The sequence below is a fragment of the Lipotes vexillifer genome, unplaced genomic scaffold, assembly GCF_000442215.2.
Source record: "Lipotes vexillifer unplaced genomic scaffold, Lipotes_vexillifer_v1.1 scaffold634, whole genome shotgun sequence".
In the NCBI taxonomy this organism is placed as follows: Eukaryota; Metazoa; Chordata; class Mammalia; order Artiodactyla; family Lipotidae; genus Lipotes; species Lipotes vexillifer.
The window spans coordinates 1,916,553-1,928,985 of record NW_006781096.1 but is presented as its reverse complement, the minus strand read 5'-3'; the positions used below and the strand labels follow the sequence as shown (position 1 = coordinate 1,928,985).

Below are 12,433 nucleotides of genomic sequence, written 5' to 3'. Positions count from 1 at the left end.
GGGGAAGGGGGGAGGGAGGGAGGAAGTGGGAAGGGAGGGGGAGGGGGAGGGGGAAGGGGAGGAAAGAAGAGCAAATGAACTCATTGGTGCACCTCATTTCTGGACACCCCAACCTTCCTGCAGGCCCCTGAGAGACTTCAAGGGAAGAAAGAAATGAACCATTTAGGAACAGGCTGAGTTTTCCCAGATTCCAAGGCACATCCCCAATAGAGATAGAATCAGGATGGTTACAAACTCAGGAGTCTATTCAATAATCTGTAAGATCTTAGAGGATAAAACTGGGTCCTATAATGTATCGTGTGATGTGTGAACACAGCCTGGTCAAAAGCAGCTGAGTGAGAATCCTTCACTGATGACTGGGGATGGAGAGGACACATTCTGACAAGCTTTTTTTTTTTTTTTTTTTTCTCACTGTTGTGGCCTCTCCCATTTGCGGAGCACAGGCTCCGGACGCGCAGGCCCAGCGGCCATGGCTCACGGGCCCAGCCGCTCCGCGGCATGTGGGATCTTCCCGAAACGGGGCACGAACCCGCGTCTCCTGCAACGGCAGGCGGACCCTCAAGCACTGCGCCACCAGGGAAGCCCTGACAAGCTTTTATTTATTCATCTGAAAACTCCCAATAATGGGAGTACCTCAGTTCCACATTAATCAGGCTCTACGACCTCACGGTCTGGCTTTTATAGCATTTTGTTGACAGGCACAAATCAGCATTCCAGTCTGAAATTACCACGTTTACGTGGACAGTGAGACCAGTTTAGGGCAGAACGTGAAATGTGGTTGAGGAGGTGAGGGCTTTAAGATTTCGAATGAAAGAGAAAAACTAGGCAAAGGCTAAAGATACCTGACTTTGGTCACAGAGTGAAATCTCTCCCCTCCCCCCATGTCCATCTCCCCTCCCCCAAGCTCCCTGGGGTCCTTCAATTCCACTCGAATGTATCCTCCTCCCCTAAGTCTTTCCATCATTCAGTCCTAACAGCCCACATCGCCATGCCTGTGGTTGATGCCTCTGTTAGCACTTCCTTCATCCCGCCCAGGATGTCGGTCCTTTATTCATGTGTCTGCCTCCCCACAATCTCCCTCAGAGCTGAGATCCCAGCTCATTCCTCAGTTTCTCCCCGACCACCTTTCTAAACAGGGCATATCCAATGCCTGGCCCAGAACAGAGGCCTGTTGAAATGAAATGTGGCTGCCAACTCTTGACATCAGAATATAAAACCATGGGGCTTCCCTGGTGGCGCAGTGGTTGGGAGTCCGCCTGCCGATGCAGGGGACGCGGGTTCGTGCCCCGGTCCGGGAAGATCCCCGCGGAGCGTGAGCCATGGCCGCTGAGCCTGCGCGTCCGGAGCCTGTGCTCCGCAACGGGAGAGGCCACAACAGTGAGAGGCCCGCGTACCGCAAAAAAAACAAAAAAAAAAAAAAAAAGAATATAAAACCATGGTTCCCAACCTTGATTTTGCCAACATCCCAGAGCTCCCATATAGGTTCCAGAGGGTCATGGAAGATGGCTATGGGGGGCTGGAGGGAATAAGGGCAAAGGAGTTATGCTCAGAGGTGGTAACTGTTGTGTAAAATTGATAGGATGAAAACAGAAGGGGTAGAGACAGCTGGAATTAAAGGGTGGTTTTGACCACATCCAAGGAGTTATTCTCTCCTTATCCTCCCTCTTCAACCGTTGCCAAGAAAATAAGGACCATGGCTTGATTTTCCCATCACGGTCTAGAAGACAAACGGCCCCCTGGCCAAGGGCCACAAAACGTGTTCTCTTATGAGACTTGTGGGCCAGGCACTGAGCAGAGCACTTCAAAGGATTATCTCAATTCTCACAACCACTCTGTGTGTGGGGGCTCCTATCCTTGAGGTTAAATCACTGACAAGGGTCACAGAGCAGTAGGTCATGGGCCCAGGTTTTGGGGGGATGGTTCTACATCCCTTGCCCTTGAGATCTGGCGGGGGGGGGGGCGGTAATCAGTGACAGCATCCCAGAGCCCCTGACTCCCATCTGTATTCACAGACCCCCAGCCCCACCTCTCCACTCCTTAGCCTCAATAGAACAATGACAATTCACAACCCTGCACACTTCAGCAACGACGTCGCAATGTAACCCAGGACTGATTACTTCTAGCATTGGTTTTTTCCATCTTGCACTGGCCCAGGGGTCCTATGCAATAGCTACCATGCCTTCTGTGCCTGTTATGTGCCAAGCACTGTGCTCTGACCTTTATCTCCAGTCCTTGTACCAACACTGAAAAATAAGATGCCAGTAGCACCATTTTACAGATGAAAAAACTGAGGATCACAGCAATTATCTGTCCAAGACCACACAGGCAGAGGCAGGATTCAAATCTAACTTGTCTGGTTCCAAAGCCAGTGCATGCTCTTCCCTCTATACTTTATCACCTCTGAAAAGGTGTTTTTTAAAGTGGAGGGGTGGGGGTAGGCTGAAATACGGGATACAGGAACACAGGGCCAAGAACCATAACTTCTCCCTCAGCTACTTTTGACCAGAAGCGAGGGCCCTTCATCCTGACACTCAACAGCAAACCCATCTCCTTACCATGGGCCACTTCCAAACAATGCCTTGAGTTTGGAGGGAGCATGGTCCAAGATCCTTGTAGCCCAAGGCTGGTGGGCACGCTGGGAACTCTGGATCCTTCACTAGGACCCCTGAGTCCAAGCACTTCTGCCTCAGGGTCTCAAAGTCCTGGCCCAAGTACTTCAAGGCTTTCTGGCTGGAGCCAAGACCTTCAGCTGCCGCCTGCTGCTTGGATACTCTAGCCGCCGGCGCTGCCACGGTCGAGGGCTCTGTGGGGTAGACAGAAGGGCAGAGCTGCTCTGTGCTGTCAGAGATCCGCCCCACAGGGAGGGGAGCTGTAAGGCAGTATGAAGGGGAGGTGGAACAGGTAAACATCTCACCTGAGGCCTTGCTCCAGAGGGAAATGAGTCACAGCCAGGAACAGATATGTACCCAAGGTGCAAATAAATCTGCCCCACCCTCCCCTTCTGCTTTCAGCAGACAATTTGGAGGCTGGGAAACTTCCAGGGCCCCTCCCAGGCCATTAGCCTAAGAAATCCATTAGCATCACAGCCATCCATCCCCATCTCATTGCAAGACCCTGCTTACTTCCCATTGGTCCCATCAGCTGAGATGAGAAGGCCTATTGGGCAGCTTGAGGCCAGTATTTTCCAAGGAATTGGTTCTCAGCAGGAGGGCAAGGGGTTAGAGGGGTCTCCTTTCCTTCCAGAAAAGTTTAGTTCCATATTTGCTAGAAGGACAAAAATATCAGAGAAGGGTGATTCATGGAGTGGATCAGAGTAACCCCAAGCAAAGGTGTCCCTCCTACAAGTGAAGGCTTTGGCCTTTGCCTGGGTATCTAGCCCAACAGCACCAGTAATTAGCTCTGTCACCTTGGGCAAGTTAGTTAACCTCTCATCCCCTTAATTTTCTCACCTGTAAAACGAAAGGTAATAGTAGGCCCTACCTTATAGGGTTGTTTGGAAGGGTGAGGAGATAGTACAAGGAATTTGCTTAGAATAGTACATAAGAAACACTCAGGAAGTGCCAGTCATCGTTATTCTTAGGAACCAGGACCAGAAAGAGAAGGCCTGGGGAATAAGAGTTGTGGGTTCTAATCTCAGAAGGGAAGTGGGCTCTGGGACCTTGCATTAATCGCTTTTCTCAGGGTTCCAATTTCCGAGGCCTGGTTTACCCTAAGGATCTGGAATATCAGTGATTTTTGAAACTGGGAGGGGGAGTGGCTGAAAAATGGTCCTCCAGAGATACTGAGTCCCAAACTCTGGAACCTGTGAATAGTACATACCTTATCTGGAAAAACGATCTTGGCAGTGGTGATTAAGGATCTTGAAATGGGGAGATTATTGTAGCCCTAAATGCAATCACAAGGGTCCTCATGAGACAGAGGCAGAGGGAGATTTGACAACAGACAGAAAAGGAGAAGGCAGTGAATGAATAAACACCCACAGGTATAAGATGCCCCGTGGCTGGATAGATACATACCAGGTATAGTGGACCCAGCATCTGCAGGCAGGGATCTCATGGGATTTTTTTCCCAGCTTCCGTTTCTCCCCGAGCCTCCCGGAAACACTCCCTTTAGAATGACAGAAATGAACAAGCCCTTCTCCCTCTAATCGCAGAGTAAAAGCACAGCTGGTAATTTTCCTTCTGCATAAGGGTCTCCTTTGGGGTTAGCAATCTCTTTCCCAGCCCACCTGACTAAATCACCTCCCTTGTCACGTCCAGATGCTGCATGAACAAATTCATCCTCTTCTAGGGAGACAGGTCTGAGCTGCTGGGAAGAGAACCCTCATTTTCCGAGCCAGGAGCCATCTCTGCTCACCAGCCCCACCTGAGCTGACAGCCAACGTCTCCCCGTTACCCAGCTGGGCTCCCGCTGGCCCTGTCAACCTGAACAGACAGCTCCCCAGCCTCACACCTCAGATACCCCACAAGAGCCACTGCCAGCTCCACCCAGGAAGCCCAGGATCCACAACAGAGGCCGATGAGGCCGGGCAGAGACACACCTGCCGGCACCGACTAGTAAGAACTCTTCTTGGCAAACAGCGTTGGTGAATGCGGCTCAGACAGAGCACTCAGCTTATCCACAGCAGCTCCTCTTGGCCAGAAGGACAAGGCTGCATTGTGCCCTCAGCAAGGAAGACAAATCACCCCAAAGCCCAAGTGTGCTTTTCAGACAAAGTCTGCAAAGCTCTTTGCCATGCAGAACCTTAACTTCAGTCTCTCTCCTGGGCCTTCCCATTTCAGAATTCTAAGGCAAGCATGGGGTGAATCCAGTGTCAGGAGGATTACAGAGTTCTCATACATTGCTGGTGGAAGTGGAAAATATACAGGCACTTTGGAAAATAGTTTGGCCGTTCCTCAAACTGCTAAACACAGAGCGACAGGGTAAATTCTAGTAACATTCCACTCCAGGGATTTGAAACAGACTTGAAAACTTAAGTCCACACAAAAACCTCTCCGATGCTCATAAGACATTATTCACAGTAGCCAGAAAGTGGAAACAGCCCAATGTCCGTCAACGCATGAATAGACCAACAAAATGTAGTATAGCCATGCAACTGAATATTATTCAGCCATAAAAAGGAATGAAATCCTGACATATGCTACAACGTGGATGACCCTTGAAAATATTATGCTAAGTGAAAGAAGCCAGTCACAGAAAGCCACAAGTTGTATGCTTCTAGTTATATGAAATATCCGGAATAGGCAAGTCCACAGAAACAGAGTAGATTATCGGTTGCCAGAAACTGAGCAGAGAGGGGAACGGGGACTGACTACAAATAGGTATGGGGTTTCTTTTCGGGGTGATGGAAATTTTCTGGAATTAGATAAGCAGTGATGGTTGCACAACATAGTGAATATAAGTTAAAAAAATCACAGAATTGTATACTTTAAAATGGTGAGTTTTGATTATGTAAATTATATCTCAATTAAAAATTTTAAATAAAAGAAAATAGTATTACAGAGAAGATGGCCTGCTGTGATCCACGCGTTCATTTGTCGTCTCTAAGTAAGAGATGGGTTCCCCATCTGCCCAGGACAGGAAGTATCCCATCACTCCAAAGAGTGCCAGAGCTGTAAGACTGAACTCTAACCAGCCCTGAGAAAACAGAAGGCTGGGAAGGCCAGATGTGTGGGCTCATCCCTCCCCAGGTCTGTGGGATCGCACACCACCCCAGTCTCTCATCCCTGGCAGGAAAGGGTGGATCCACTCAAGCCCAGCTAGGAGACTAGCTGAGACTGCCCCCCAGTGGCCAACCCAGACCCTGCGGACCCAGTGTGACTAATGTTAAAACTTAGTTTGAATAAAGGTAGCGCTTTCAAGTCCATGACCCATTAGAGAGTCACAGCAAGTCTATGGGTAGATTGTACTGTCAGGCTAACCCAAAGTTACTCACATGGCAAACTTGACCGAGCGCCATGGGTAACTGCTGGAGCTTAGTAACTGTTTTTGAGGTTGTTTCTTTGGGGATGTCACTATGTCACACACTCCCTTGCCCTCTGTCCCTGCTGCCAGGTGGCCATGGATGTACCTGCATCGTCAGTTTTCTCCTTCTCTACAAGGTCATTTCCCTCAGCATACAACCTTCCTTTAATTTCTCCTCTAACCTTTCTTGAACCCATATCCCTGATCCATTTCTCCCTTTCTTTTTACAACAGAATTTCACAAAGGGGTATATCCATTCACTGTGCCTAATTCTCCCCTCCCAGGCTCTTTTAGTATCCCTCCAGTCAGATTTTCAGGATAAACCACTGTGGCAATGAACCTCATGACCATGATGTTGCTAAAACCAATGGTTATTTCTCTGTCCTCATCTTACTTGACCTATGAGTAGCAATTAGTCACAGATCAATGCTCTCTCCTTCCAGAAACAGAGAGGGGGAAAGAATTTCATGAGGGACGTCCTTGAGTGGGCAAGAAAGGATCAGATCTAGAACCCAGGGGAAGAGATTGGCCTTAGCTAGTCGTACAGAGAGTCCATCCCTAGTCACAGGAGAGAAGGCAGAACAGATGTGAGTGTAGATATGACAGTGGGACCCTGGAAAGTTCCCTTCTGACTGCTTTAATTTTTACTCATGGAAATAGGAATTAAGGACATTAGTTGAGAGTGAGAATGGGGTGGAGGTGTTGGAGATTTGAAAGAGGGAAGGGATGAAAGAGAATGGGAGAATGAAAGGATGGAGGCATAACAGTATGGTTGCCAGGCAGCACTAACAGCACAGTGGAGTCAGTGATCAGCAACTGAATGTGAGACAAATCAGCCTGTATATTAGTTACCTATTGCTGCTAACAAATTATCCCAAACTTAGTGGCCTAGAACAACAAATATTTATTATCTTACCATTTCTGTGGGTAAGGAAGTCAAGAATAGCTTAGCTGTGTGGTTCTGGCTTCAGACTCTTTCTTGAGGCTGCAGTTAAGATGTTGACTGGAGCTGCAGTCAACTGAAGGCTTGACTGGGGTGGGAGGATCCACTTCCAAGATGGTGCACTCACATGGCCGTTGGCAGGAGGCCTCAGTTTCTTACTTTGTGGGGCTCTCCATAGGCTGCTTGAGTGTCCTCATGACATGGCAGCTGACTTCCTCCAGTGCAAGCAATCCAAGAGACCAAAGAGGAAATCGTAGCACCTTTTACAGCCTAGATCCTGAAATCGCACACTGTCGCTCCTGATTTATTCTACTCATTAGAAGCAAGGCTACTAAGTCCAGCCCACACTTTTTCTTAATAAATTTATTTTATTTATTTATTTTTGGCTGTTTCGGGTCTTCGTTGCTGCACGCAGGCTTTTCTCTGGTTGTGGCGAGCCAGGGCTATTCATCGCGGTGTGCGGGCTTCTCATTGTGGTGACTTCTCTTGTTGCGGAGCACGGGCTCGAGGCGCACGGGCTGCAGTAGTTGTGCGGCACGTGGGCTGAGTTGCTCCGCGGCATGTGGGATCTTCCTCGACCAGGGCTCGAACCCGTGTCCCCTGCATTGGCAGGAGGATTCTTAACCACTGTGCCACCAGGGAAGCCCAGTCCAGCCCACTCGTAAAAGGAGGGAATTAGCCTCCACCTCTTCAAGGGAGGGATATCAAAGAATTTGTGAGCATATATTTAAACCACGACAGTTTGATTGTATTCTTTATTCCAGTCATGTTTGGCTGTGCAGGTACAGGTGAAGGTGCAGGCATAGAATAGAAAGTGGAAAGTTGGATTAAACAGGGTTATGGACACCTGAGAACAGGAAATCTAAGAACCAGAGTCTTGATGGTACCAGGCTTTCTGAGATCAGAAGTTGAATTCTGCTGAATGTTGGATACTCATAGCTCCCCCAGCCTCAGTATCAGGACTTGTGGCTCCTTCCACCACTGCCCTCCTGTTAGCAAGCCTCTGTTCTGGTCAACCACCTAATTCTGTCTGGCTATCAGCTGGCCTCCCTGGACTGCTCATCATTTTTGCTCCAGTACAACTCTGAGTTTCCCACGGCCCATCATGTCCTCTCCAGCTCCAGCTCTCTCTCTTGTCAAGTAAGTGAAACTCCCACCACTAACTAGCAAATCATTCCTTCTGTGTTTCAGTCCAGTTTCCCAAGAGAGAATCTAACTGGCCCAGCTCCCCTTTTGGAGCCAGGCCACATGAGTCGTATGTCATTGACCAGGTTAAGGAGTAAGCTGCTGTATCCATGAAGTCCATGCTCTGTCCGTACCGCTTGGAGCCCATCACCATTCTATGCACCAAGGCTCTGATGAGCGTCACCTGCCGGCAGCCCCTCCCTGTGTCCCTCTGTTGGAAGGATGCACTGCTCTCAGGCTGTCAGAGCCCACTTTACCAGCAGTCACGGAAGTCAGAAGTGCCTCTCTAACCGGGGCCGTCTGCCCTCCAGGGTGCTTGGTGACATACTAGAGCACAAACATATCTTTTTTTTTGGACTCTCAATTTCACTCAAAGATTTTTTTTTTGTAAAGCAAATTAGGGGTTCTTTTTTGTTGTTTTTTTTTGAGGGGGGGTTGTGAGGTGTTTGGTTTTTTTTTTTGCGGTACGCGGGCCTCTCACTGTTGTGGCCTCTCCCGTTACGGAGCACAGGCTCCGGACACGCAGGCTCAGTGGCCGTGGCTCATGGGCCCAGCCACTCCACGGCATGTGGGATCTTCCCGGACCGGGGCACGAACCCGTGTCCCCTGCATCGGCAGGCAGACTCTCAACCACTGCGCCACCAGGGAAGCCTGCAAATTAGGTTTTTAATAAGAAACATATTTAAGTGCTTCCCTGGTGGAGCAGTGGTTAAGAATCCATCTGCCAATGCAGGGGATGCAGGTTTGAGCCCTGGTCCGGAGAGATCCCACATGCCGCGGAGCAACTAAGCCCGTGTGCCGCAACTACTGAGCCTGAGCTCTAGAGCTCGTGAGCCACAACTAGTGAGCCCATGTGCCACAACTACTGAAGCCCGCGCACCCAGAGAATGTGTTCCACAACAAGAGAAGCCACCGCAATGAGAAGCCCACGCACCGCAACAAAGAGTAGCCCCCTCTCGCCACAACTAGAGAAAGCCCACGCGCAGCAACAAAGACCCAACGCAGGCAAAAATAAAAATAAATAAGTAAGTTTATTTTTAAAAAATAAATATATTTACGAAGATGCCAGACTCTTCCGAAGGATTTTGTATTTGCTCTTCTCCAAGTTCAAATGTCCTCATTTTAGTGGGTCAATTTTTGAATGTGGGGAAGAAAAACCCATACACAAAAATATACAAAATAAAACACACCGAAAAAGGAAAGATAAACACAAAGATCAGAAGGGTTTCTCCTTCCATCTTGAAGAGGAGGGAGATGGGGTGGGAGAGGAGCAGAAGAGAGGTATACATTTCAGGTAATGTCTTCATTCTCAGGTGGGTGGTGGATACGTAGGAGTTCATTATATTATGAACAAGAAATGAAAGAAAGCCATGCATGGACTAATGATGAGCTTGTGTCCTAAATCAAGGATTATAATTAATCTAATTTTGGACATTAACAGAAAAAATGTTCCCATAGCAGGCAGATAGGGAGATATTTATGGGCTGGGAATTTTGTGCAAGGAGCCTCAAATCTTATGACCCTGGTGCCACAGCAGAGTTTGGCATGAAATTGGATGGAAGGAAGGTACTCACAGTCCATCAATCATTTTTCCCTTGCAGGCCATAGGCTGTACTGGAAATAGCCACGTTTCTCATCTCCCCCCATCCCCATCACTAGGACAAAGAAAACACTGAATTTTCCACTGGGTTTTTCAAAGGAGAGGCAAAGGAAGAAAAAAAAAATCTTCATAGGTGTTTATCAGACTTCCAATTTCCAGCAAACTTTAGAGGAGTGCCCCAAGCTGAACCTGTGAAAAACCAAGTGGTAACTTGGGCACATCATAGCAATTTCTCAAGGTTGATTCCAAAATGTCGAGGTAGATCCTTCCCATGGTTACTGTTTGAACACATGTCCTATCCAGTCTTTCTCCTAAATGTCCCCTGAGTTACTTCCTTCTTCTCCATGCCCACAGCCACAGCTTAAGTACAATTCTTTTTTTAAAATTAATTAATTAATTAGTTTGTTTATTTTGGCTGCGCTGGGTCTTCGCTGCAGCTCGCGGACTCTTAGTTGCAGCATGCGGGCTCTAGGGTCTGCGGGCTCAGTGGTTGCGGTCTGTGGGCTTAGTTGAAGTATGTGGGATCTTAGTTCCCCGACCAGGGATCGAACCCAGGGCGGGGCTCCCTGCATTGGGAGCACAGAGTCTTAACCACTGGACCACCAGGGAAGCCCCTTAAGTACAATCCTTTATCCCTTCTAGCCTGGATCAGGGCGATAGTCTTCCAAATTTCTCCAATCTCCAGTCTGATTGTTACTTTAAGTATTTCAATGCCCCTCATCTTGGCTTAAAGATGACGTCCCAACTCCTTGCCATGGCATCATGGCTCTCACCACCTGGCTTCTACCCCAGCCCCATTACCACAGCAGCCCTCTCTACCCATGCTTCCTCCGTACAGAGCTATGGGAAACTCCCTCAAACCTACCATGCCTTTTTACAACCCCCCATGCTCCCTCTAACTGAAATGACAGTCACTCTGTTCTCTCCCTGCTTTGCCATGACCCATCTTTCTAGATTACATTCAAGTATCAATTTTCCAGAAGGGCTCCCAAGGTAAAGGCCATCCTGTGCATTACACTGAATTGTAATCATCGGTTTGCTTCTTGGTTCTGAATTTCCTCCACTCCTCCCATTAGAGTTAAAATTCCTTGCATGCACGGACTTCATTTTTCATCCCTATGTCTCCATTCACCCTTCCCCCACCCCATTATCTCAAACTCCTTTCCTGTGGCCCAGTACCTAGCACATATCAGATATTCAATACATGTTTGATGAATGAATAACTAGCTAAACATACAAGTTATATTCAGGCTTTGTATCTTGCATCCTTGGATTAGCAAAAGATAGAGTATAATTAAGCCCAGGATAGGTAAAATTATAGCAATTTCAGTACACATGTATCCTGAGGGCTCTTATTTTATGCATAATTCTCTGAAAAGGTTTGCAAGTATGACTTAAACCAAGACAGCGTAAGAAGGGGTTAGGGAAGGGCTAGGGGGATCTAGACAAAATAGTAATATAAATGCAGCCAATAAGAGCCCTAGACCAAGAGTCTGTAGTGGATTCCATCCTCCGCCCTGTCCCATCCTCATGGTGATCTGGAGAAGTCACTTTTCTCCCAGGTCTTCCTTTGCTCACCGGACACAGAGGACATGGGGGGCACAGAGCACAGCTCCACTATGCGCTCAACCAAGCTACACTTGTCCGGAGGTGACCGGCTCCTGGGCAAGCTGAACACAGCCATCAGCCCTGGAGCTGGGACAAGCCGTGCCAGAGGAAGATGAGGGGCTCTCCTTCGCGGTTACTGCGCACTCACGCGCGCACACTGCAAAGCACTGCCCTGCACGTCAGGGCCCTGACTGACCCTTTACTTCCATCATCCTCTGTTTCAGCAGCAACAACCCTGTGCAGTAGCAACTCTCATCCACCACGTTTTACAGATGTGGAAGCTGAGTTTCATCACACAGTTCATAAATAGCAGAACCAGGACTTGGCAGCAGGTTTGTCTTACCTAAAAGCCCATGGTCTTCTCCAGGATACCATACTGACACAGTTTAAAGAGACAAATGATCACTTGGAAACACGCAGAATGAACGCTGGAGTTGAACTTGGTGGAGGCTGCTTTCTTGTCACAGACCCCACCCGCAGGGACTGACAGGTTCCCGTTGCTAGTGGGAGGTGAGACTCTTTACGCAGCAGGTAGCAAGGGCCAGGAGGTCCAGAGAGAGCCCAGCTCCTCCCTGCAGCCATGGCAGGGATGTGGTTTCTCAGATCAGCTGAGATTCTATCTAGCTGAAATTAGAGCTGCAAGCAGCAACCGTCAGTGGCAAGGAATTTTTAAAGGTTATCAAAGCAAAGGTGTTCTGACTCCAGCAGCTGGCGGTCTCTGCTGCCCCCTAGATCCCTGTCTCATCCCAACCCACCTTGTGGATTCATTTAAAACCAAGTGCCTGATGTAACAGTGTCTGTGTAGTAACACTCATTTCTTGTTTCGCTCCTCAGAGGGTGGTAGCAAGCTGGTTTTTCCAAAAGCACTTATAAAGACTATTTTAAACATATTTATAAGCAGCTATGGCATTCTGAGAATTGAGAAAGGGAAAGAATCATGCATTCATCCTGCCTTTCCAGTATGGACTGTATTTCAGGGTAAGTAGTTGATAAGGCAATGCTTTTCTGTATAGAAGAATTGCAGCTAATAATAGAACAAATAACAGAATTAGAAGAGTCACCATTTTGCAACCTTTGAAGAAATAATGGGCTTAAGCAGCCACCAATGCATGATAAAACTATTCGATGAAAAG

General features: G+C 48.2%; 1 protein-coding gene across 1 annotated transcript in view; it reads right to left on the bottom strand.

Annotated features, from left to right (window-relative positions):
* The window catches only part of LOC103081133 (calpain-8-like), an 84,067-nt gene extending 72,691 nt beyond the window's left edge, over positions 1-11,376 (bottom strand). The window contains 2 exon segments of the mRNA XM_007454490.1: positions 2,556-2,803; positions 11,271-11,376. Of these exon segments, the coding sequence (XP_007454552.1) occupies positions 2,556-2,803; positions 11,271-11,376 (354 nt within the window).
* Positions 11,377-12,433: the final 1,057 nt, after the last annotated feature.